General features: G+C 42.5%; 1 protein-coding gene across 2 annotated transcripts in view; it reads right to left on the bottom strand.

Moving 5' to 3' along the window:
- The window catches only part of apbb2a (amyloid beta (A4) precursor protein-binding, family B, member 2a), a 62,662-nt gene that overhangs the window by 25,677 nt on the left and 9,740 nt on the right, over positions 1-27,245 (bottom strand). For both annotated transcript variants that reach the window (XM_083652061.1, XM_083652062.1), the window contains exons 5-8: positions 10,714-10,799; positions 9,731-9,791; positions 5,705-5,851; positions 5,018-5,145 (exon numbers count right to left, since the gene is read on the bottom strand). In XM_083652061.1, the coding sequence (XP_083508187.1) occupies positions 5,018-5,145; positions 5,705-5,851; positions 9,731-9,791; positions 10,714-10,799 (422 nt within the window). The remainder of the gene's footprint in view (positions 1-5,017; positions 5,146-5,704; positions 5,852-9,730; positions 9,792-10,713; positions 10,800-27,245) is intronic.

The following is a 27,245-nucleotide window of genomic DNA, read 5'->3' as shown; positions in this document are numbered from 1 at the left end:
CGTCTTCTTTTGCAAGGTCCTGCCGCCTGTCTTTGAGTGCGAGCAGGGAAACGTGCTCTCTCTCTCTCTCTCTCCCTCACTGGCTCTCATTCACTCTGCTTTATCTCTCTCTCTCTCTCTCTCTCTCTCTCCCTCTCTCCCTCACTGGCTCATTCACTCTGCTTTATCTCTCTCTCTCTCTCTCTCTGTCTCTCTCCTTCACTGGCTCTCCATCACTTTGGTTTCTCTCTCTCTCTCTCTCTCTCTCTCTCCCTCACTGGCTCTCATTCACTCTGCTTTATCTCTCTCTCTCTCTCTCTCCCCTTCACTGGCTCTCCATCACTTTGGTTTCTCTCTCTCTCTCTCTCTCTCTCTCTCTGAAACACCGGCGTTCTTTTATTCTTTCTTTTCCCCCCTTGAGTATGTTCTTGTCTTCCTCTCGTCTTTGTGTCTCTGCGTCTCTGTCTTCCTGCGGCTGGTTAAAGGAAGGATCCCTGCCGCTCGCACCCCATAAAGTCAGAGTGCAATGCAGGGACAGACAAAGAGAGAGAAAGAAGGAGAAGAAGAGGGCAAAAAAAAGAGGCAAAGCTCTGTAGCCAATGGCAGGAGAGGGAGGCGGAAAGAGCGCTAGAGACAAAGCGTAGAAATAGCGCAAAGGAGAGAGAGAGAGAGAAAGAGAGGAGGGAGAGAGAGATAGTGAGAGAGGCTGGAGAAGTGGGGGAAAGCCGCACACACGTACACCCACTATTACACACACATGCGCGTATGTACACACACACATGCGCGTATGTACACACACACACATGCGCGTATGTACACACACACACACACACACACACACACATACACACACACACACACCAGAGTGCTCCAGATATAGACCTATGACTTCATCAATTCAAGCCCACGTGTGGACACACACACACGCGCGCGCGTGCGCGCAAACACGGGCGTGCACGTGTAGCGAGACTTGCTGAGTGCTCCAGATATAACGTCATGACTTCATCGACATCCCCCCCCCTCACCCCCCACCCCTCGTCCCGCTTAAGAGACAGGGGGACTCATTTATATTAAATCAAGGTGAAGGGAGAGAGAGAGAGAGAGAGAGAGAGAGAGATAGATATAGAGAGAGAGAGAGGCGGCATTCAGTACAAATGTAGGGATATTCCTCTGATACACTTAGAGAGAGAGAAATGGATAGACTGTCCGATAGAGAGACTAGAGTCAGAGAGAGAGATGATAGAGCGAGCAGAGGGAGAGACATGGAGAGGTCCCGTCTAGCCTCCTTGTTCAATTCTGTACATGCATCCAAACACCTGGAGACAGGCTCTCTGTCCGTCCATCCATCCATCCATCATCCATCCTTCTCCTTGGCCCGACCAAGCCGGAGGTAACACGGGGGCTCGAACCTGCTACCCTCGTGTCAGTAGGCAAGAAATCTACCACTGCATACCCGGGGCGGGCACCCTCTCCCTCTCTCCATCTCCTTCCCTTCACAACACTACTGCCTTGTTTCTAGCTTACCTGTTCACAAATCCTCTGCTCATTCTGTTCACAAATCCTCCTCATTCTCTTTTTCACTCTCTCTCATACTCTCACCATCTCCCAGCTTCAATTAGCTGACAACACATATCTGACCTGACCTCTCACACAAACACACTAGGGATGTCACGATACTAGAATTTCTACTTCGATACCGATACCCAGGAAAATATCGATACTCGATACCATTTTCGATACCACGGGAAGGGGGGATGATGACAAAAAATAAAGTTAGACAGATGGACGGACAGACACACACTTCTCCATAATCTAGGCCTGATCAAACTTTGAACTTGGACAGCATATTACCGCCACTCTAGCCACCAGAACACGTTTAGCTTGTTAAAGGAACAGATACCCAATGATAGGGAGGGGAAAATCTGTGATTTTTCATTAAAAGAAAGCACTGATAGTATCAAAACTGTTGCAAATGAGTATTGTATTCATTTAAATATTTTAGTATTGATACTTTCGATACTATCGATACCTGTTGCAAATGAGTATTGTATCCGATTCAAATTTTCAGTATCAATACTTTTCGATACTATCGATACTTTTGACAACCGTAAAACACACACACACACACACACACGCACGCACGCACGCACACACACACGCACACTTGTCATAGTGTGAAAGACAGAGCTGATACTTCATTACATTAAAGTGCTGTAATTTACAGTCAAGTCAATCAGCCACAAGCCATTGCACTGCTCCTGTCTCACTCAGGTGTGTGTGTGTCACTCACTCTGGATGAAAAGACTTTGCTTACAGTGCGCTCTAGTGGCAGGATTGAGCAATACAGCTCACTGGCAGAACACACACACACACACACACACACACACACACACACACACACACACACACAGACAGACAGACAGACAGACAGACAGACAGACAGACACACACACAGACAGACACACACACACACACACACACACACACACACACACACACACACACACACACACACACACACACACACACACACACAGCATGATCCATCATGGTCCAAGAGCATTAAATATTGTCACACACGGTCCAACCAGTTTAAAATCAAAGTACAGTACATTTAAAGTTGTGGGCACTAAACCAAAGCCTAAAAACAGAACATAGAATGATGCAAATTCATGTATAATTCATGTCAATTATATAATTCATAATGTATAATTCATTCTTTGGCAACATTGTAAACTTTCATAGCGATAAAGCAGTCATGACAGTCATGACACACACACACACACACACACACACACACACACACACACACACACACACACACACACACACACACACACACAGAAAGGGAGAGAGAAAAGTAGTCCTTCCACTACATGATTTATCCATTTCCGCTGAGAGAGACACGCACTGAAAATTTCACTATCCTCTGAGACAGAGAGAGAGACAGATAGAGACAGAGAGAGAGAGACAGAGAGAGAAGCAGAAAGAGATGCAGAGAGAGAGAGAGAGACAGAGACAGAGAGAGAGAGAGAGAGAGAGAGAGAAGGGAGATCATTAGGACTCTAGAAAGAAAGAAGAAAAACAAAAAACAAAACAAAAGACAGCGAGGAGAGATGGAAGCTCTTAAATTGATGCCGTTTTAAACTGCATTTTCACTCTGTCTCTCACAGCAGAATGACCATGTGAGGACATGTCAGACGGCCAACATCAATTGCTCCTCTGAAGTGTTTGAACACTATTTGAAGCGTTTGAACACATTCTTCTGCTCCACAAGTCTCTTAGCTGGCAGCAGAAGTTCTGATCAAGCCATTTTCATTCCACCACATTATACTAAGTGACAGGGACTGGCTGCTGTTTTGGGTAACAAGTAGGCCAAGGTCATTTTTCAGTTTTTACAGATTAGGGAAGTACAGATTATACATTTTCAAATGATGTGTCATACATTTAAATCTGAAAATAGCTGAAGAAGATAAGCTTATTTGAATGTTGGTCCTCCTAAAAGCAACATTCAGAGAAAATCACCCTGAAAGTTTATTTATTTATTTGTTTATTTGGACGGGACAGTGCAAAATCAATGAACACAAAAACCATGAAGCAGATACAGTCACCTGGAACATAATAAGAGTGTAAAAATTGCCGGATTTAGCACGAGGCTAATTTCCATCCGTTGTCCCCGAAAGACACAAAAAACAGAATATATAAAACGTAAAACATAAGTAGCAGCAATACACTCAAAAATACATAGCAGCAATACACTTACAAAAATACATAGCAGCAATACACAAAAAACATATTACCTGTGGTCACATGACTGGTTGGACTTCAGCCATTGTTTAAGTTTACCTTTAAAAGTAGCAAGGGTGGGGCTGTCCCTTATGGAGACGGGGAGACTATTCCACGTTTGGCTGCCTTTTATAGACAGGACGTTCTGACCAAACGTGGCCAGTTTAAAATATATTACACACGTTTTTGATTTTGAAGAATGCACTCATTATAACAGACAACAGTTTTAGGATCACTAAATGCTAATAATTTGGTAGCAAACTAAGCTTGTTCAGGGCAAACCAAGTTTGTTCACCAACTTTCAGGGCTGTTTTGTCTGAATAGTACAGACAATCAAATAAGCATAATCTTCTTCATCTATTTTCAGATTTCAATGTATGACACATCGTTTGAAAGCTTACAATCTGCACTTTCATAAGCTGTCAAATTAAAAACAAAAAAATGTTATCCAAAACACCAGTCCCCGTCACAAATATCTAAATGTACACTTAACAGTATATAGTATGCAAATACTGTATGCACACACACACACACAAACATGTATACTTGTCATATCTCATGCATAATAAATCAATGCACACATGTATATTACATTACCAGTACGCATTTAGATATTTATAGGCTTTGTGAGTGTTTGAGCTGCTTGTTGCCATAATGCGCTAGTCAAAACCCTGAGGGGCCCATATCAATGAGGGTTTCGCTTGTCCCGTCCATTAGCAGCTGTGCTAGCCTCAGCACACTGTCAGCTCAATGCGGAGAGGTGGAGACCATGGGACTCTGCCAAATGACTGAGGGGGCCCGAGGTCCTCGGTCAGGGGAAAAAAAGCCACGGAGCAATGAGCGTAATTACCAAGTTTCCAATGCAGCTCGCCTAAAATATGCATTGAATGGTAATGAGGCCAATTCCATTCTCGGATGATTAGTTCAAACTCCTGAATCAGCTTCTGTCAGCGAGAACGGACCACATGGCACGTGCATATTTTAGATTTGTGCATTTTGCGTGCATTGTAGCATATTTTGCACATACATAAGCATATGTGTTTGTAGCATTATGTATGTGTGGGGAGTGTGTGCACGCTTATTTGTGCGTGTCCAATTAATGCAATTCAAGGAGAAACGACAAAAAAATGCGAGAGATCAAATAGCCAGGCGCGCACAGGATGTAATTATATGCAACCTTCAAGAAAAAGGTCATAAAAGGAGAACGATTCCAGAAGAGGGTCGTAAAAGGAGAACGATGCGGTCTGATTACCTGTCGTGGTCCCGGCCGACGCCCCAGACGCGGATGCTGCTGATTGGCTGAGAGTGCAGCAGGCTGCGGTCGTTGGGGTCGACCAGGGTCAGCATGCGATCCTGGAGCACCAACAGCATGCCTTTACCCTGCAAGACCAAGGACAAGCATACCCTCTCTATCTGCTCTAGATCTACCTGTCTGCTGAATAGAGAGCCAAAGTCACACCCACTTCACTTCACGCCTTATATGTATTGTGTGTGTTTTTATTGGACCTTGTGTCTGTTAATAAAGTGATGATGATGATGATGATGATGATTAACATTGTTCCCCATGGTCAAAAAAAAGTATCCAAATTTGTCGCTATAGTCACTTTTGAGAAATAAAGTCACCAGGGGGATCTGAAAAGTCACTAGAAAAGGTGTGTGGAGTGGGATCATGCAGCCAGGAATGACACAGTGCACACTGCCTAGCCTGTGTGTATGAGCCAGTATGAGCCTGTGACACTGCGTAGCCTGTGTGTATGAGCCAGTATGAGCCTGTGGGCGTGCAGTGCAGGGGAGGACTGGAGTGAGTGACTTTTCTTATTATGAAGTGTAAAAAATATTTCCGGGTCATTTTGAAACTGTGGCGGGACACAAATCCCTTGGTTCGTATGCCTAAGTGGGCTTGACTTTGGCTCTGTATAGGCCGTGCTCAGACACTGACCTCTCCCCAGACCCCGGCTGAGTCTCGGATGTCCCTCCTGCAGTAGGACAGCTGTCGGATGCAGTGGTGCACGGCCACGCTGCTCCGCCCCTCACACAGGTCCCGCTCTGCCATCTCCACCCAGCCCAGAGAGCGCACGGGGAACGACTGGGAACACACACACGCACGCACGCACGCACGCACGCACACACACACACACACACACACACACACACACACACACACACACACACACACACACACACACACACACACACACACGCAAAGTACTTATAAGATGCACAGTCTTCCATCCATTCCATTTCATTCAACTACCTTAATGCCTAACCTTAACCCTCACCAATTAAGTGCCAAAGTCACACCCTCTTCTACACCTTTCTTCACATTCCAATAAATAAATAAATAAAATAAATAAATAAATAAATAAATAAATAAATAAATAAATAAATAAATAAATAAATAAATACATATATAAATAAATAAATAAATAAATAAATAAATAAATAAATAAATAAATTGTAGACTAAAAACAAAAAACAACTTTGTTGGTGTGGTTGGTCTGAGTGAAATCTTATGGTCTCTCCTGATTCTAACTAGTTGAATCGCTTGGTTTGTTTGAACAAGTAAAACTATTTACGGAAGAGGGCATGACTTTAGCACTCCATACTGTACATGCTTAACCTTAACCCTTACCTAACCCAAATCTAATCTTAGCCTTAGTCGCTTGAGGAAGTGAGGACTGACTAAAATGTCCTCACTATAAACTTTAAGGTTTGAAACGCACACGCTCTCATGTGTCACAGGATCTCACAAGGATAGCAGTATAAGTATAAAACACACACATAATAATAGCCTAATGATGATGTTATTTGTATAGCACTCTTTTAAAAACACATTTTTACAAAGTGCTTTACATACAATAAACCCCCCCAAAAACAATGATGTAGATTAGAATTGACAACAATCAAGTAAATAAAATGGTTGAATAATAAACATAAAAAAAAAAAAAAAAAGGAATAACAGGTCATACAAATGGATACAACTAGAAAACAGACATGCACCCGCCCCCGCACAACCCGCCAGTCAACTGCTGCCCCAAGAGGCCAAGTCTCTCATGCTTTAACACATCACACAGCAACACAAACACAGAAAGATGCTCTTGAACTTTTATTTTGCTACAGGATATGCAGTGACACATCACAACCCAGCCTTCAGCACTATATACGGGAGTGATATGACTGGTGAAGACAATATCTGAAATATGAAAGACTGTGTGTGGGCAGAGCCGGATCTACGCTACACAGAGGCATTCAATGTCTCTATCTCTCCCCATCTCTCTCTCTCTCTCTACCACAACAAGGTGCTCTTTGCTGCTGAGACCAGCCTCAGGCTAGTTTTCTCTCGTGGAGTGATCTTTGTAAAACTTTCACACATGGTGTCTTCCAACCAGCTTCTCTCTGTTCTTCTTCTCACTTCCTCTGAGATACCCGGATATCCAAAACTTTTCTTTCTCTTGACGTTGGATTTCTTACAGCCAGGTAAAATCCATGTTGACGAGGATATGCATAAAGTGAAGCCATCACATAGTAGTACTCTCTTGGGTCTTGGAATCTATACCATAGGATGACCAGCTGCGCTTTTGCCGATATTTGACTACTGCTAAATTCACAAAATGTGATTGTAAGTCATTGAGCCGTTTCTACTGCTTGGTTCAAACACACATGGTGAAATCTGTATACTGCAAATTCATAGAAAAACGTCCAGCATCAGGGAGAAGTACAAAGTTCCATGAGACTTGCCATAACATGCCAGCACCATCACATCCTCCTTTCTTTGTAATGACAACATTTGATTTGATGTGTTTCATGCTCCAGAGACACTATGCTGTCAGTGAAGAGATGTTTTCTTCTTTTCTTCTTCTCCACCTACCAGATAGATGATCATCTCCCTTTCTATGTCCTCATCTGTTCACTCATCTCTCCTTGCACTGTAATTATCCCACCCACCCAAAGTCTACTGGGTGAGTTTGTCTATGTGCCATTCTTCCATAGGAGGGCAGCAAAAACAAGCTTTGTTGTAAACAAATTTTCAGTTCAGCAGTGAGCCACTGAGTGGCAGTACTGTCGAGACTGAGAGAGAGAGGGGGGGGGGGGGTGACAGTGGGCTGGATCAATGCGTCATGGCAGACAGGTCTGATGTCTTATCTTTTCTAGCAGTTCTGATTCAATAACAGGGAAAATGCATATAGTGAGGAGATACAATATATTCTGACATTCTGACTTTTTGAGACGAATTGAATGTCTTAGTTATAAACAGTTTTCAACTTTTGCATGATTCCAGACTTTAGATCTGCTGGCCTCTCTCTCTCTCTCTCTCTCTCTCTCTCTCTCTCTCTCTCTCTCTCTCTCTCTCTCTCTCTCTCTGAGCCAATTCCATCATAGGAAAACAATGGTTTAGTATCAAAGAGGCTCCTGCACACTGCACACAAAGCGGCAGTGTCCAAACGTGTAAAAATGTTGACACATTTCTATGAACAATGTACAGTATATTAGTTGATTTGGCATGTTAAAATGATTCTTGGCAGGTGATTAACTGATTGTTTATTACCGTAAATTCCGGACTATAAGCCGCGGCTTTTTTCCCGTTTTTTGGCCCCTGCGGCTTATATAACGGTGCGTCTTATCTATGGATTTTTTCAGAAAAAAAAAAAAAAATACAAATAAAATCTCTCTTTTTTAGCACTCTTTCTAACTATAAATCCACTTCTGTTTTAATTTCCTCTCTTGCCCTCTTTTCACCACACCGCGGACACTGTGTGCACTGTAAAAATAAACAACGGTGGTGTTGTGTTATGTTGTTTTGTTGAAATGTTACGGTAATACGGTAAATGGGAGCTTCCTCAAACAGCCATCCCGACAATCCCCTCTGTGCGTGACCACTTACATATGGTAATTACGGTAAGCAAACGGCCACTCGGCCATCAACTCCCTCCCCCGACTACCAGGAGAAAATCACAAACTTCGGCGAATTCACACAAAGGAAGATCAAGGAATATTCCATCGAACCGGAGCAGATCATAAATATGGATGAAGTGCCTTTGACGTTCGACCTGCCACTCACTCGGACTGTTAACAAGAAGCGCCCTGGAGGATTCTTTCACCAAAAAAAAGCTTTGCTCGTTCTCGACAGCATGAGAACGAGCAGTAGAAGCAACACTCTCACTTACCATGGGGAAGGTACGCAGAAATTCACACGAGGCAGCTTTCAAGTTGAAAGCAGTCAATCTCGCATTAAAAGAGGGAAACAGAGCAGCCGCGCGTAACCTGGGCATCGATGAGTCAATGGTGAGGCGTTGGACGGTGCAGCAGGAGGAACTGTCTCAGCACGGAATATTATAGGAGTGTGAAAACATCCACAATCACCAACGGGTTCCAAAACGCTGGACTGCTGCGGGATGAAGAGAATGACGCCGCCACAGCTGGCGCTGAGGGCCGTCAGAGGCTTCAGAGGCTGTTCGATGCCGACAGTGATGAAGAGGAGTTCGTTGGTTTTGAGTGACAATGAAGGAGAGAGGAGAGTGGTTGACGAAGCCACCCTGAACCTGTTCGTTTCCGACACTGAAGATGAGGACTTTGGTGGTTTCAGTACGCAGGAAGAAGAGGAAGACGAGGATTAGTGACTTGACTTCTCTGGTTACAGGTTTGCTGCACATATAGCCTATTGTTGTGTGATTTTGTCTGGGGATTAGTGACCTGACTTTTGTTTTGTTTTGTTGAAATGTTAATAAATGGGAGCTTCCCCAAACAGCCATCGCTTTCCCGACATTCCTCTCTGTGCACGAACCCTTTCATATGGTAATTAAACATCAAAACACCCGCGGCTTATAGACCGGTGCGGCTTATAGAAGAAAAAAATAGTAAATTTTGGTCCCGCGGCTTATAGACCGGTGCGTCTTATAGTCCGGAATTTACGGTAGTCCATTTCGGACACTGGGTCCATGCGTTGAGTATGTTGCTGCTGTCTTACCATGGCCTCTGGGTCGCTGCACGTACTGTTGAGGTCTACTGTCTCTAGCTGGGCTTGAGGGCTTTATGGAAACAACATCAGATTTCATGAACTAGTACACAGTAAACACAACCGTCTTCATCAGATCATTATAGTACAAAGAAATAGGAGATATTTACTGTTGCCTATGTCATAGTGGGTAAGGTGTGTAGACCAGTGTTTCCCATACATAAAGGAATTTGTGGCGGGCCGCCACAATAATATTTTGACCGCCACAATAAGATGTTGACCAAAAAAAAAAAATTTTTTTTTTTTTTTTTTTACAGTGCACCTGAACGCAACATGCAAGATATCCGCTGAATAAGTGTCCAATAAATGTTCATGTCATTCTGGCCAATACTTCTGTTATAGCTTTTCAGTCTGGAATATGGAATATGTTTCAATAATCTATGATTTAGCTGCTAAATGTCAAATACCGCCATCTGCTCGCTACCCAGGCACTTATGTATGTACTTAACCCAACTAACTTAACCTAACTAACTATCCGGTGTGCACAACACTGTGAGCCTAAACTCCGGCTGACACCCCAAAAACCTACAATCCGCTACAGAAAAATGTATATTGTTTGTTTATTAACTGGCCCCTCGCCTTCTATCATTTCACGAAAGTGGCAAAGCAAGTTGAGTATCCCTGACCTATAGGGAGAAATTTAGTTTGTCATTGTAAACCCACAGCACAGTAATGATGACATGTTCTTCATAGATCTAGCCTTTTAATTTTGCTCTTAAGCTTTCTCAAAGTACACCAAATTCATGCATTTTACTTTAAAATGTTAAAAAAAAACTCACGGGGGGGCATGCCCCCGCACCCCCTTAGGGGGTCTGCGGTCCCCCACCACAAATTCTCAAAATCCTGTGGGAAACACTGGTAGACCATGCATCGTGCGTGTGTGTGTGTGTGTGTGTGTGTGTGTGTGTGTGTGTGTGTGTGTGTGTGTGTCTTACTTGAGTCTCAGTGACGCGTAGCGCAGGGTGGCGCCTTCAAATGCTTTCAAACTGGGGTCTGGATAGACTGGGTAGTCTTTCAGCTCCTAGAGACAGACAGACAGACAGACAGACAGACAGACAGACAGACAGACAGACAGACAGACAGACAAACAGACAGGCAGACAGGCAGACAGACAGACAGACAGACAGACAGACAGGGAGATGTCAGATACTAATATTGATTTTGCAGACTGCTTTATTAAGTAGAGAAGACATTACTCATGTTAGCTCAATATAAGAGATATTCATCTTTGGTGAATTTGCATTTCAAATGTTAACATCTGAAATGCAAATTCACCAAAGATGTGCTCCTTCCAATGTAATAAGTGAAAGCAGAGATAAACTGATATACCACCAACCTTTCAAGGGAAAATACTAAAAGAGAATTCTATTCAATTTTACTCCTATGAATGAAAGCTAATAAGTGTAAAACTAGCAGCTAATATAAAACAGCATAACCAAGAATGTGACGTGTCATTAATACACAAAGGCTGGACATTGAAGAGGAGACTAAGTTTGTGGCCACTGTAACGGTCGAGAACCGAAGTCAATAGGCCCTTTTCACAGCAACCGTTTTGAGGTGGTAAAGCAGTAAGTAAAGCAGGTGTAACCAATAACATTAACGAGGGCCCTGCCCCCGGCACTGGAACATCTAAATGGAATAGAACCATCATTAATGATATTGGTTACTGTCCTGGCTTTCTTTCAATTTTTAAGCCGTCAGACGCCATAGACTTCCAACGCGCAGTCGCGCACAGTTGCTGTCTTCTTACCTTGAGTTGCAGCTCTCGCTCTCGTGCAGATGAAGAGATGAATGTTTGTTTGATGTAGGCTATAGAGTGTGTGTACGTGTACAGCGCAGCGGCCTCATTAAGTTCAAATCAAAATAACGTAACGTAGGTTCAAAAGGCTCAATATGGATTCAAGTATCAAAATAAATATCGATAATCAACTTAAAGAGCGTGTAATGCGCGGTGCGGTACGTTTGGAAACTGTTTCTCTCTGGCGTCTGTTTGCTGTGTCGCACACCTGGTTCAATTAATGTCTCTCACCGCTGTCGCACGTATAACACGTCATCGGCTGGTGACTAACTCTCAGCCACTCAATTACAGCCAAAAATACAAATAAATAGAATGGCTCCAACATAACCGGCCCCTATTGTTATGAGCACGGTGCTAAATAACAATAACTAAAAAACAGGAGCCAAATGATTTAAATGCTCTTTCAAAAACAAAATTTAAATCTTTTTCTCTTAATTTCATGTAATGTCATGTCAATATGTGAGGGTGAGTGTGAGTCTTTTCTTCAGTTTTCCACAGGTGCAGGAAGCAGCAAACAGATCTTGCTGACTGGCCGCTCAAGTTGACTTGTTCTTGTCTGAAGTTTCACACTTCTCACGAATCCTCTGTGGTCTGGTTTAGTGTCTACGATGCGGGCCATAACCCAGGAACCTCGGGGGGCGTTTGCATCGGCCACTAATACAATGTCTCCTTTGCTGAAGTTTCTCCTAATTCTGTTCCACTTGTGTCGTTCTTGCATAAGCGGGATATATTCCTTTATCCATCTTGACCAGAATAGATCGGAAATGTACTGCACTTGTCGCCATCGACGTCGAGCATATACGTCTTCCTTCTTGAAAAGTCCAGGTGGAAGGATCGGTTGTGGCTTCAGCAAAAGCAGGTGGTTTGGAGTAAGGGGTTCAAGATCATTGACATCTTCAGAAATGGTTGTCAACGGACGACTATTCAATATTGCTTCTACTTCGCACATCACTGTGGAAAGACTTTCATCATCAAGAGTTTGTTGCCTTGTGATGGTTAGCAAAATTCTTTTCAATGATCTTATCAACCTCTCCCATACGCCTCCAAAGTGCGCAGCTGCGGGAGGATTGAATGTCCATTTCACTCCTCTTTGTTGTAGTGCTTGCTCTATCTTGTCTTGATTCAAAGCTGTTAGAGCTTCTTTCAATTCTCGGTCTGTAGACACAAAATTGGTTCCATTGTCAGATCTTATTCCAACGACTTGACCACGGCGACAGATAAAACGTCTCAGTGCATTGATGCAAGAATCAGTGTCTAATGAATGAGCTACTTCAAGGTGGACGGCACGGCTTGCAAGGCAGGTGAAAATGACACCGTAACGTTTCACAGTGCTTCGTCCTCGCTTTACCTCAATTGGGCCGAAGTAGTCAACTCCTACTTGAGTAAAAGGGGGTAGATCAGGTGTTACTCTGTCTTGTGGCAGGTCTGCCATCCTTTGCTCACCGACATTTGCATGGGTTCTTCGACATGTTACACACTCAGAAATGACTTTCCTTGATAAGGAATTAGCACATGGAATCCAAAATTTCTGTCGCAGAACTGACAACATGTGGTTCCTACCACCGTGCCCAGTTTGGATGTGAATGTGTTCAAGAATCAATCTGGATACGTGGTGCCTTTTGGGCAAAATGGCTGGATGTTTTGTTTTGGCTTTCTTTCAATTTTTAAGCCGTCAGACGCCATAGACTTCCAACGCGCAGTCGCGCACAGTTGCTGTCTTCTTACCTTGATTTGCAGCTCTCGCTCTCGTGCAGATGAAGAGATGAATGTTTGTTTGATGTAGGCTATAGAGTGTGTGTACGTGTACAGCGCAGCGGCCTCATTAAGTTCAAATCAAAATAACGTAACGTAGGTTCAAAAGGCTCATTATGGATTCAAGTATCAAAATAAATATCGATAATCAACTTAAAGAGCGTGTAATGCGCGGTGCGGTACGTTTGGAAACTGTTTCTCTCTGGCGTCTGTTTGCTGTGTCGCACACCTGGTTCAATTAATGTCTCTCACCGCTGTCGCACGTATAACACGTCATCGGCTGGTGACTAACTCTCAGCCACTCAATTACAGCCAAAAATACAAATAAATAGAATGGCTCCAACATAACCGGCCCCTATTGTTATGAGCACGGTGCTAAATAACAATAACTAAAAAACAGGAGCCAAATGATTTAAATGCTCTTTCAAAAACAAAATTTAAATCTTTTTCTCTTAATTTCATGTAATGTCATGTCAATATGTGAGGGTGAGTGTGAGTCTTTTCTTCAGTTTTCCACAGGTGCAGGAAGCAGCAAACAGATCTTGCTGACTGGCCGCTCAAGTTGACTTGTTCTTGTCTGAAGTTTCACACTTCTCACGAATCCTCTGTGGTCTGGTTTAGTGTCTACGATGCGGGCCATAACCCAGGAACCTCGGGGGGCGTTTGCATCGGCCACTAATACAATGTCTCCTTTGCTGAAGTTTCTCCTAATTCTGTTCCACTTGTGTCGTTCTTGCATAAGCGGGATATATTCCTTTATCCATCTTGACCAGAATAGATCGGAAATGTACTGCACTTGTCGCCATCGACGTCGAGCATATACGTCTTCCTTCTTGAAAAGTCCAGGTGGAAGGATCGGTTGCGACTTCAGCAAAAGCAGGTGGTTTGGAGTAAGGGGTTCAAGATCATTGACATCTTCAGAAATGGTTGTCAACGGACGACTATTCAATATTGCTTCTACTTCGCACATCACTGTGGAAAGACTTTCATCATCAAGAGTTTGTTGCCTTGTGATGGTTAGCAAAATTCTTTTCAATGATCTTATCAACCTCTCCCATACGCCTCCAAAGTGCGCAGCTGCGGGAGGATTGAATGTCCATTTCACTCCTCTTTGTTGTAGTGCTTGCTCTATCTTGTCTTGATTCAAAGCTGTTAGAGCTTCTTTCAATTCTCGGTCTGTAGACACAAAATTGGTTCCATTGTCAGATCTTATTCCAACGACTTGACCACGGCGACAGATAAAACGTCTCAGTGCATTGATGCAAGAATCAGTGTCTAATGAATGAGCTACTTCAAGGTGGACGGCACGGCTTGCAAGGCAGGTGAAAATGACACCGTAACGTTTCACAGTGCTTCGTCCTCGCTTTACCTCAATTGGGCCGAAGTAGTCAACTCCTACTTGAGTAAAAGGGGGTAGATCAGGTGTTACTCTGTCTTGTGGCAGGTCTGCCATCCTTTGCTCACCGACATTTGCATGGGTTCTTCGACATGTTACACACTCAGAAATGACTTTCCTTGATAAGGAATTAGCACATGGAATCCAAAATTTCTGTCGCAGAACTGACAACATGTGGTTCCTACCACCGTGCCCAGTTTGGATGTGAATGTGTTCAAGAATCAATCTGGATACGTGGTGCCTTTTGGGCAAAATGGCTGGATGTTTTGTTTCTTCGGGCATTGCCATTCTGCTAAGTCTTCCGCCCACTCTTAGCACTCCTTGATCCATCTTTGGGTCCAACTTAAAGATTGAGCTGTCCTTTTTTACGTTTGAGTTGCCTTTCTTCAAGGTGGCAATCTCATCAACAAAGCCTTGAGCTTGACATAAGCAGATTATTTCAGTCTCAGCTTTCTTTAGCTCATCAATACTCAACTTTGTTGGTTCAAGAGATTCTTTGAACTTTTTCATTTCACATTCAATCCTCAATTTCTGCTTAGTGAGGTCGTTCTCTTGTGCTTGCATGTTTTGACACACATCCTTCCGCTTCCTGCTCAATTTTAGCAACAGGTCTTTGGTGGCAAGCATCCAGGCTACTGCTCTTCTTAACTTGGTCCAGTTGGAATAGCGATGTAATAGAGCTGTAATAGCATCTGGGCCTGTCTGGATGATGTTAGCTGTCACCTTTGGTTTTCTAACTTCTGGGTCATCAAAGCAAAGAGGTTCAAGACGTTCAGGAGATTCAGGCCACTGCTCCTCTGTGGCTAAAAGGAACTGAGGACCATTAAGCCAGTCATTGCATTTAGTGAATGCATCTGCTGTCAGGCCACGAGATGCATGATCTGCAGGGTTCACTCTGGTGTTGACATATCTCCATTGCGCATCATCTGACGCTTCTCTGATGAAACCAACTCTATTTGCCACGAAGGTTTGGAATCTTTTTGAGTCATTTCTTATGTATTTTAGCACTGCTGTGCTGTCAGTCCAGTACATGGATTTCTGAAGATCAATCCTCAATTCAGTTCTCAACATCTTGTCAATACGTACTGCTAACACTGCAGCAGTCAGTTCCATTCTGGGAATCGTTATTTGTTTTAAAGGTGCAACGCGTGCTTTTCCCATAAGGAATGTGACGTGTTTCAGATTTTTTACATTCGTCATCAAGATGTAGGTTACTATTCCATAGCCTTTGTCACTAGCATCACAAAAATGATGAAGTTGGGCTTCTTTGATTTTTCCAAAGGGTTTTGGTTTGATGCATCTTGGGACATTGATGTTTTCCATTTGTTTTAAACCATCTAACCATTTCAGCCAGAGCTGATGGTAGGCAACTGGAATCTTATCGTCCCATCCAATTTTCATTTTGCACAGCTCTTGCAGCAGGTGTTTACCAGTGACAACAAATGGGGCGAGAAATCCTAACGGATCATACACAGAGCTAATGACAGATAGAATTCCCCTCTTAGTGGGTGCTTGATTCTTTAATGTCACTTGAAACCCGAATGAATCTTCTTCAACTTTCCATGCCACACCTAAGGCTCTTTCAACAGGTATGTGATCTTTATCCAAATCTATGGTTTTGACTTCGGCTGCTCTTTCTTCCTCAGGAATTGAGTTCAATACAGACTTGTCATTGCTGATCCATTTGGTTAGCCTGAAACCACCTCTTTCACACAAGTTCATCAACTCCTTGCATATTGCCTTGGCTTCAGATGCAGTGGATGCAGACTTTAAACAGTCATCAACGTAAAAGTTGTCCTTGATCGTTGCAATGGCTTCTGGTGAGTAACTTTGAACATTGTCTTCAGCCGTTCTTCTAAGTGCGTAGCTGGCACAACTAGCAGAAGAGGTTGCTCCAAAAAGGTGAACTGTCATTCTGTATTCGACAAGGCTTTTTGTGATGTCACCATTTGGCCACCATAAGAATCGCAGGTAGTTGGAGTCAGATGGTGTCACTTTGACCTGATGATACATGCCCTCTACATCCGCCATCATAGCCACTTGTTCTTCTCTGAATCTCAATAGAACACCAAGTAATGTACTTGTGAGGTTTGGGCCTTGCATTAACTGTTCATTTAGTGAGGTGCCTTGGTAGGATGCAGAGCAGTCAAAAACAACACGAAGCTTGCCTTTTCTTGGGTGTCGAACACCATGGTGAGGTAAGTACCATACTTTACCTTCTTCTTGGCTTTGTTCATCATGTGGAACAACTTCTGCATGTCCTTTAGCAATCACATTCTCCAGAAAAGCAGTATATTCCTTTTGAAAGGTGTCGTCTTTCTCAAACTTTCTTTTTACAGAAAGCGCTCGCTGTTCAGCCATCTGCCGATTGTTGGGCATTAATGGATCATGCTGTTTAAAAGGGAGCTTGAGCTGGTAATGTCCATCTTTTATTTTAGCTGAGCTTGAGACTACATCCATGAACCTTTTGTCTTCTACTGACATTTCTGACTTTTCATTTGAGGTCTTTTCAGGGAAGTCATGGTTATATTGTTGAATTAAGAGATCATTTAAATTTACTACTGATATACGGTTACTGAAAATGTGGTTCAATGCACTTCCTTCAGGGCTGTCTTTGTGCAACATTCCATTTACAACCCATCCAAGTTTAGTTTCAACTGCATAAGGCCCATTTCCTTTGCTGTTGATTATCTTCCAGGGCTCCATCAAATTCGGTGCATCATTCCCTATCAGCAGGCCGACATCTGCATCGGTATGGGCCAATTTCACCTCTTTCAGGTAGTCCCATTTACTTATTGCTGCCTGTGTAGGAATTTGCTCTTTGGTTACTGGAATTTCCTCTTGGATGTACAAAGATGGAAGTTTCATGAAATCATTTTTGTTAATACCTGAGATTTCAAGACCGGATATGATGTCAATATTGGTGACTTTATCTTGCCCTAAAGTTCTCAGCAGTATTTTTGTTTTTCTTCCCTTTATATGCAACTGTTTCCTAAGTGCTTCAGTACAAAAGCTTGCAGTGCTCCCTGGATCCAGGAAAGCATACGTTTGTACACAGGTGTCACTGTTTGTCAGTTTTATTTGAACAGGAACGATGGAAAGGGTTTGGTTGTCACCGGCCCCAGTTGGCTTCTCCAAAGAAACCATTGCACTGCTCACTGACAATTTCTCAGTGTTGACGTTATCCATTTTGTCATCTTCTGTTTGCCTCTTCACAATGTGCAATATTGTCGGATGTTTTAACTTGCAGATGGTACAGGTTAAGCGTCTTCTACAATCTTTGCTCAGGTGACCTTTCTTCACACATCCAAAACAAATGCCATTTGCCTTGAAGAAGTGCACTTTGTCTTCGTGTTTCCTTTTATCCAACTGCTCACAAGCATCCGTGTTGTGATTCTTTTTGCAGTACAAACAAACTTTTTCCTCTGATGTTTCAGTGTTTCCATGGCTTGGACTCCTTGAACGCGTTTCCTGCGTGATTGTCACAAAGCTGCTTTTTTGAGATTTTAGAGGTCGAAATCCATCACTTGTTTTAATATTTACATTTCTGTCTTTCCTTTGTGCAGCATCATTTATGTCTCCAAACATTGGGTCACAAGCGATGTTTGCCTGTCTTTCCACAAAGTCCACAAGTTGTTTAAACTTGGCTCTTTTGGCTGTGCGTTCACAATAGTCATAAGCAATAGAGCGCCATCTTTCTTTGAGTTTGTAAGGCAGTTTTGTTATGACAGTCTTCATATGTGTTGGGCAGTTCATGTCTTGCAGCATGTCAATATCAGTCATAGCAGTACAACAGCTCCTTAAAAATAGTGAATAATCTTGAAGTCCCTTTCTATCCTCTGCTTTGAGCACATTCCAATTCAGGGCTTTCTCTTGATAAGCTGAAGCGATCAAAACATCATTTCCAAATGCCTTTTGTAATAATTTCTTAGCTTCCTTATATCCTGTTTTAGGTGGCATATGCATGCAACTTCTGACAAGCACTTGTGCTCGACCACTTGTGAACTGATCCAAGAAAAATAGCCTGTCACATTCATTATCGGTTTTACTTTCAATACAGTGCTCAAATGTACGCACGAAGGACAAATAATGCATTGGATTTCCATGAAAAACTGGAATTTCTCTTGTCGGAAGAAGTGAGAGTCTTTGTTCTTTAATTAACATTTGAGTAATTTCATTTTGTCGTTCCATGATTTTTAACAGGTCCGTATGGTTGTCATCTTGCACAGGACTTTTCTTAGGATGACGTTGCACATGTACTTTGTGAATGCTGGGGACAGTCCTAGTATACAAAACTCTGTTGTCTTCGTCTTCATCATCATCATCATCATCATCAAGCCTTTGATCATCATCTCTGTGTATATACTTTAGATAATCCTCTTCCTTAGTAGCTTCTTCAAGAGCATTAACTTCTGCACTTGCTGCAGCAATTTCACTTTCCAGGTTTAGAGCATCCTTTTTAGCTTGAAACTCAGCCATCATTATAGCTTCTTCTTTTTCAAGATCATGCTTTTGTTGCATCACGGCAGCTTTAGCAATAAGGGCTGCTTTTTTGGCTTCTGCCCGTATGAGAGCTGATTGAACAGAGGCTTTACTCCTGCTGCTCGTGGCACTTTTCTTTGAGTTACATTTACTTATTTTACCCACAGAAGTGGCATGCAAACTTTCATGTATTGTTGTATCTGCATTAGGTGACAAATCTGGTTCTTCGGCTTCATTGGCGTGCATAACCGCTTTTTTTAACCATTTTTTCACAATTTCTTGAAATTCCTTGATCATTGCAACTTTAGGTAAATACCATTCATTGTGATCAGAATCCCTTTGCTCTTCTGGGAGCAAATTATAAATAGAACACTGCAGCTCTGAAAATTCCTTTATTAAGTCACAGAGCTTCTCATAGGCCGTTTCAACAGTGTCCACGTTATTGTAATCCACCATCATTGACTCAATGTTATTTCTTTTGATTTTCATCTGTTTAAATGTACTCTTTCTTGCATTCTTTTGATGAGAAAGTTTTGCTTCAATACCCTTTTCCGTCATTTTGATCTCTCTTTTTTCTCTTTCTTCAGACATGTTTGCTTCCTTTGTTCCAGCCTCGCGGTCTTTGGACATAATTACTTCAAAGCAATATTTTCGCACACTTGCATTGATCAATACAGCTCCACGCCGTTCACTTCACCCGCGGGCGGGCTTTCAAGCAGGCTTCGTGCATACATGTTTCAACGTGAGTGCTTATTGAGCGAGTGGCAAGCCGGTTTGCAACATTCAATGCACGGAAATATCCCGTTCCTCTTCAAATTAACGTTACTCTCCAATAATGCGTTCCAACGCTCATTCACATTCAACAACAATTAACACGATGCACAATCCTTCCAATCCAACGGTGACAACGAAGTCTTCAACTTGAGAAGTTTCCAACTATTGTCCTGGCTTTCTTTCAATTTTTAAGCCGTCAGACGCCATAGACTTCCAACGCGCAGTCGCGCACAGTTGCTGTCTTCTTACCTTGAGTTGCAGCTCTCGCTCTCGTGCAGATGAAGAGATGAATGTTTGTTTGATGTAGGCTATAGAGTGTGTGTACGTGTACAGCGCAGCGGCCTCATTAAGTTCAAATCAAAATAACGTAACGTAGGTTCAAAAGGCTCAATATGGATTCAAGTATCAAAATAAATATCGATAATCAACTTAAAGAGCGTGTAATGCGCGGTGCGGTACGGTTGGAAACTGTTTCTCTCTGGCGTCTGTTTGCTGTGTCGCACACCTGGTTCAATTAATGTCTCTCACCGCTGTCGCACGTATAACACGTCATCGGCTGGTGACTAACTCTCAGCCACTCAATTACAGCCAAAAATACAAATAAATAGAATGGCTCCAACATAACCGGCCCCTATTGTTATGAGCACGGTGCTAAATAACAATAACTAAAAAACAGGAGCCAAATGATTTAAATGCTCTTTCAAAAACAAAATTTAAATCTTTTTCTCTTAATTTCATGTAATGTCATGTCAATATGTGAGGGTGAGTGTGAGTCTTTTCTTCAGTTTTCCACAGGTGCAGGAAGCAGCAAACAGATCTTGCTGACTGGCCGCTCAAGTTGACTTGTTCTTGTCTGAAGTTTCACACTTCTCACGAATCCTCTGTGGTCTGGTTTAGTGTCTACGATGCGGGCCATAACCCAGGAACCTCGGGGGGCGTTTGCATCGGCCACTAATACAATGTCTCCTTTGCTGAAGTTTCTCCTAATTCTGTTCCACTTGTGTCGTTCTTGCATAAGCGGGATATATTCCTTTATCCATCTTGACCAGAATAGATCGGAAATGTACTGCACTTGTCGCCATCGACGTCGAGCATATACGTCTTCCTTCTTGAAAAGTCCAGGTGGAAGGATCGGTTGCGACTTCAGCAAAAGCAGGTGGTTTGGAGTAAGGGGTTCAAGATCATTGACATCTTCAGAAATGGTTGTCAACGGACGACTATTCAATATTGCTTCTACTTCGCACATCACTGTGGAAAGACTTTCATCATCAAGAGTTTGTTGCCTTGTGATGGTTAGCAAAATTCTTTTCAATGATCTTATCAACCTCTCCCATACGCCTCCAAAGTGCGCAGCTGCGGGAGGATTGAATGTCCATTTCACTCCTCTTTGTTGTAGTGCTTGCTCTATCTTGTCTTGATTCAAAGCTGTTAGAGCTTCTTTCAATTCTCGGTCTGTAGACACAAAATTGGTTCCATTGTCAGATCTTATTCCAACGACTTGACCACGGCGACAGATAAAACGTCTCAGTGCATTGATGCAAGAATCAGTGTCTAATGAATGAGCTACTTCAAGGTGGACGGCACGGCTTGCAAGGCAGGTGAAAATGACACCGTAACGTTTCACAGTGCTTCGTCCTCGCTTTACCTCAATTGGGCCGAAGTAGTCAACTCCTACTTGAGTAAAAGGGGGTAGATCAGGTGTTACTCTGTCTTGTGGCAGGTCTGCCATCCTTTGCTCACCGACATTTGCATGGGTTCTTCGACATGTTACACACTCAGAAATGACTTTCCTTGATAAGGAATTAGCACATGGAATCCAAAATTTCTGTCGCAGAACTGACAACATGTGGTTCCTACCACCGTGCCCAGTTTGGATGTGAATGTGTTCAAGAATCAATCTGGATACGTGGTGCCTTTTGGGCAAAATGGCTGGATGTTTTGTTTCTTCGGGCATTGCCATTCTGCTAAGTCTTCCGCCCACTCTTAGCACTCCTTGATCCATCTTTGGGTCCAACTTAAAGATTGAGCTGTCCTTTTTTACGTTTGAGTTGCCTTTCTTCAAGGTGGCAATCTCATCAACAAAGCCTTGAGCTTGACATAAGCAGATTATTTCAGTCTCAGCTTTCTTTAGCTCATCAATACTCAACTTTGTTGGTTCAAGAGATTCTTTGAACTTTTTCATTTCACATTCAATCCTCAATTTCTGCTTAGTGAGGTCGTTCTCTTGTGCTTGCATGTTTTGACACACATCCTTCCGCTTCCTGCTCAATTTTAGCAACAGGTCTTTGGTGGCAAGCATCCAGGCTACTGCTCTTCTTAACTTGGTCCAGTTGGAATAGCGATGTAATAGAGCTGTAATAGCATCTGGGCCTGTCTGGATGATGTTAGCTGTCACCTTTGGTTTTCTAACTTCTGGGTCATCAAAGCAAAGAGGTTCAAGACGTTCAGGAGATTCAGGCCACTGCTCCTCTGTGGCTAAAAGGAACTGAGGACCATTAAGCCAGTCATTGCATTTAGTGAATGCATCTGCTGTCAGGCCACGAGATGCATGATCTGCAGGGTTCACTCTGGTGTTGACATATCTCCATTGCGCATCATCTGACGCTTCTCTGATGAAACCAACTCTATTTGCCACGAAGGTTTGGAATCTTTTTGAGTCATTTCTTATGTATTTTAGCACTGCTGTGCTGTCAGTCCAGTACATGGATTTCTGAAGATCAATCCTCAATTCAGTTCTCAACATCTTGTCAATACGTACTGCTAACACTGCAGCAGTCAGTTCCATTCTGGGAATCGTTATTTGTTTTAAAGGTGCAACGCGTGCTTTTCCCATAAGGAATGTGACGTGTTTCAGATTTTTTACATTCGTCATCAAGATGTAGGTTACTATTCCATAGCCTTTGTCACTAGCATCACAAAAATGATGAAGTTGGGCTTCTTTGATTTTTCCAAAGGGTTTTGGTTTGATGCATCTTGGGACATTGATGTTTTCCATTTGTTTTAAACCATCTAACCATTTCAGCCAGAGCTGATGGTAGGCAACTGGAATCTTATCGTCCCATCCAATTTTCATTTTGCACAGCTCTTGCAGCAGGTGTTTACCAGTGACAACAAATGGGGCGAGAAATCCTAACGGATCATACACAGAGCTAATGACAGATAGAATTCCCCTCTTAGTGGGTGCTTGATTCTTTAATGTCACTTGAAACCCGAATGAATCTTCTTCAACTTTCCATGCCACACCTAAGGCTCTTTCAACAGGTATGTGATCTTTATCCAAATCTATGGTTTTGACTTCGGCTGCTCTTTCTTCCTCAGGAATTGAGTTCAATACAGACTTGTCATTGCTGATCCATTTGGTTAGCCTGAAACCACCTCTTTCACACAAGTTCATCAACTCCTTGCATATTGCCTTGGCTTCAGATGCAGTGGATGCAGACTTTAAACAGTCATCAACGTAAAAGTTGTCCTTGATCGTTGCAATGGCTTCTGGTGAGTAACTTTGAACATTGTCTTCAGCCGTTCTTCTAAGTGCGTAGCTGGCACAACTAGCAGAAGAGGTTGCTCCAAAAAGGTGAACTGTCATTCTGTATTCGACAAGGCTTTTTGTGATGTCACCATTTGGCCACCATAAGAATCGCAGGTAGTTGGAGTCAGATGGTGTCACTTTGACCTGATGATACATGCCCTCTACATCCGCCATCATAGCCACTTGTTCTTCTCTGAATCTCAATAGAACACCAAGTAATGTACTTGTGAGGTTTGGGCCTTGCATTAACTGTTCATTTAGTGAGGTGCCTTGGTAGGATGCAGAGCAGTCAAAAACAACACGAAGCTTGCCTTTTCTTGGGTGTCGAACACCATGGTGAGGTAAGTACCATACTTTACCTTCTTCTTGGCTTTGTTCATCATGTGGAACAACTTCTGCATGTCCTTTAGCAATCACATTCTCCAGAAAAGCAGTATATTCCTTTTGAAAGGTGTCGTCTTTCTCAAACTTTCTTTTTACAGAAAGCGCTCGCTGTTCAGCCATCTGCCGATTGTTGGGCATTAATGGATCATGCTGTTTAAAAGGGAGCTTGAGCTGGTAATGTCCATCTTTTATTTTAGCTGAGCTTGAGACTACATCCATGAACCTTTTGTCTTCTACTGACATTTCTGACTTTTCATTTGAGGTCTTTTCAGGGAAGTCATGGTTATATTGTTGAATTAAGAGATCATTTAAATTTACTACTGATATACGGTTACTGAAAATGTGGTTCAATGCACTTCCTTCAGGGCTGTCTTTGTGCAACATTCCATTTACAACCCATCCAAGTTTAGTTTCAACTGCATAAGGCCCATTTCCTTTGCTGTTGATTATCTTCCAGGGCTCCATCAAATTCGGTGCATCATTCCCTATCAGCAGGCCGACATCTGCATCGGTGGCTAATTTCACCTCTTTCAGGTAGTCCCATTTACTTATTGCTGCCTGTGTAGGAATTTGCTCTTTGGTTACTGGAATTTCCTCTTGGATGTACAAAGATGGAAGTTTCATGAAATCATTTTTGTTAATACCTGAGATTTCAAGACCGGATATGATGTCAATATTGGTGACTTTATCTTGCCCTAAAGTTCTCAGCAGTATTTTTGTTTTTCTTCCCTTTATATGCAACTGTTTCCTAAGTGCTTCAGTACAAAAGCTTGCAGTGCTCCCTGGATCCAGGAAAGCATACGTTTGTACACAGGTGTCACTGTTTGTCAGTTTTATTTGAACAGGAACGATGGAAAGGGTTTGGTTGTCACCGGCCCCAGTTGGCTTCTCCAAAGAAACCATTGCACTGCTCACTGACAATTTCTCAGTGTTGACGTTATCCATTTTGTCATCTTCTGTTTGCCTCTTCACAATGTGCAATATTGTCGGATGTTTTAACTTGCAGATGGTACAGGTTAAGCGTCTTCTACAATCTTTGCTCAGGTGACCTTTCTTCACACATCCAAAACAAATGCCATTTGCCTTGAAGAAGTGCACTTTGTCTTCGTGTTTCCTTTTATCCAACTGCTCACAAGCATCCGTGTTGTGATTCTTTTTGCAGTACAAACAAACTTTTTCCTCTGATGTTTCAGTGTTTCCATGGCTTGGACTCCTTGAACGCGTTTCCTGCGTGATTGTCACAAAGCTGCTTTTTTGAGATTTTAGAGGTCGAAATCCATCACTTGTTTTAATATTTACATTTCTGTCTTTCCTTTGTGCAGCATCATTTATGTCTCCAAACATTGGGTCACAAGCGATGTTTGCCTGTCTTTCCACAAAGTCCACAAGTTGTTTAAACTTGGCTCTTTTGGCTGTGCGTTCACAATAGTCATAAGCAATAGAGCGCCATCTTTCTTTGAGTTTGTAAGGCAGTTTTGTTATGACAGTCTTCATATGTGTTGGGCAGTTCATGTCTTGCAGCATGTCAATATCAGTCATAGCAGTACAACAGCTCCTTAAAAATAGTGAATAATCTTGAAGTCCCTTTCTATCCTCTGCTTTGAGCACATTCCAATTCAGGGCTTTCTCTTGATAAGCTGAAGCGATCAAAACATCATTTCCAAATGCCTTTTGTAATAATTTCTTAGCTTCCTTATATCCTGTTTTAGGTGGCATATGCATGCAACTTCTGACAAGCACTTGTGCTCGACCACTTGTGAACTGATCCAAGAAAAATAGCCTGTCACATTCATTATCGGTTTTACTTTCAATACAGTGCTCAAATGTACGCACGAAGGACAAATAATGCATTGGATTTCCATGAAAAACTGGAATTTCTCTTGTCGGAAGAAGTGAGAGTCTTTGTTCTTTAATTAACATTTGAGTAATTTCATTTTGTCGTTCCATGATTTTTAACAGGTCCGTATGGTTGTCATCTTGCACAGGACTTTTCTTAGGATGACGTTGCACATGTACTTTGTGAATGCTGGGGACAGTCCTAGTATACAAAACTCTGTTGTCTTCGTCTTCATCATCATCATCATCATCATCAAGCCTTTGATCATCATCTCTGTGTATATACTTTAGATAATCCTCTTCCTTAGTAGCTTCTTCAAGAGCATTAACTTCTGCACTTGCTGCAGCAATTTCACTTTCCAGGTTTAGAGCATCCTTTTTAGCTTGAAACTCAGCCATCATTATAGCTTCTTCTTTTTCAAGATCATGCTTTTGTTGCATCACGGCAGCTTTAGCAATAAGGGCTGCTTTTTTGGCTTCTGCCCGTATGAGAGCTGATTGAACAGAGGCTTTACTCCTGCTGCTCGTGGCACTTTTCTTTGAGTTACATTTACTTATTTTACCCACAGAAGTGGCATGCAAACTTTCATGTATTGTTGTATCTGCATTAGGTGACAAATCTGGTTCTTCGGCTTCATTGGCGTGCATAACCGCTTTTTTTAACCATTTTTTCACAATTTCTTGAAATTCCTTGATCATTGCAACTTTAGGTAAATACCATTCATTGTGATCAGAATCCCTTTGCTCTTCTGGGAGCAAATTATAAATAGAACACTGCAGCTCTGAAAATTCCTTTATTAAGTCACAGAGCTTCTCATAGGCCGTTTCAACAGTGTCCACGTTATTGTAATCCACCATCATTGACTCAATGTTATTTCTTTTGATTTTCATCTGTTTAAATGTACTCTTTCTTGCATTCTTTTGATGAGAAAGTTTTGCTTCAATACCCTTTTCCGTCATTTTGATCTCTCTTTTTTCTCTTTCTTCAGACATGTTTGCTTCCTTTGTTCCAGCCTCGCGGTCTTTGGACATAATTACTTCAAAGCAATATTTTCGCACACTTGCATTGATCAATACAGCTCCACGCCGTTCACTTCACCCGCGGGCGGGCTTTCAAGCAGGCTTCGTGCATACATGTTTCAACGTGAGTGCTTATTGAGCGAGTGGCAAGCCGGTTTGCAACATTCAATGCACGGAAATATCCCGTTCCTCTTCAAATTAACGTTACTCTCCAATAATGCGTTCCAACGCTCATTCACATTCAACAACAATTAACACGATGCACAATCCTTCCAATCCAACGGTGACAACGAAGTCTTCAACTTGAGGAGTTTCCAACTATTGTCCTGGCTTTCTTTCAATTTTTAAGCCGTCAGACGCCATAGACTTCCAACGCGCAGTCGCGCACAGTTGCTGTCTTCTTACCTTGAGTTGCAGCTCTCGCTCTCGTGCAGATGAAGAGATGAATGTTTGTTTGATGTAGGCTATAGAGTGTGTGTACGTGTACAGCGCAGCG

This window comes from Poromitra crassiceps (genome assembly GCF_964638095.1).
Source record: "Poromitra crassiceps genome assembly, chromosome: 15".
Taxonomy (NCBI): Eukaryota; Metazoa; Chordata; class Actinopteri; order Beryciformes; family Melamphaidae; genus Poromitra; species Poromitra crassiceps.
The sequence above is the reverse complement of the archived record's forward strand: the minus strand, read 5'-3'. Positions and strand labels throughout refer to the sequence as shown.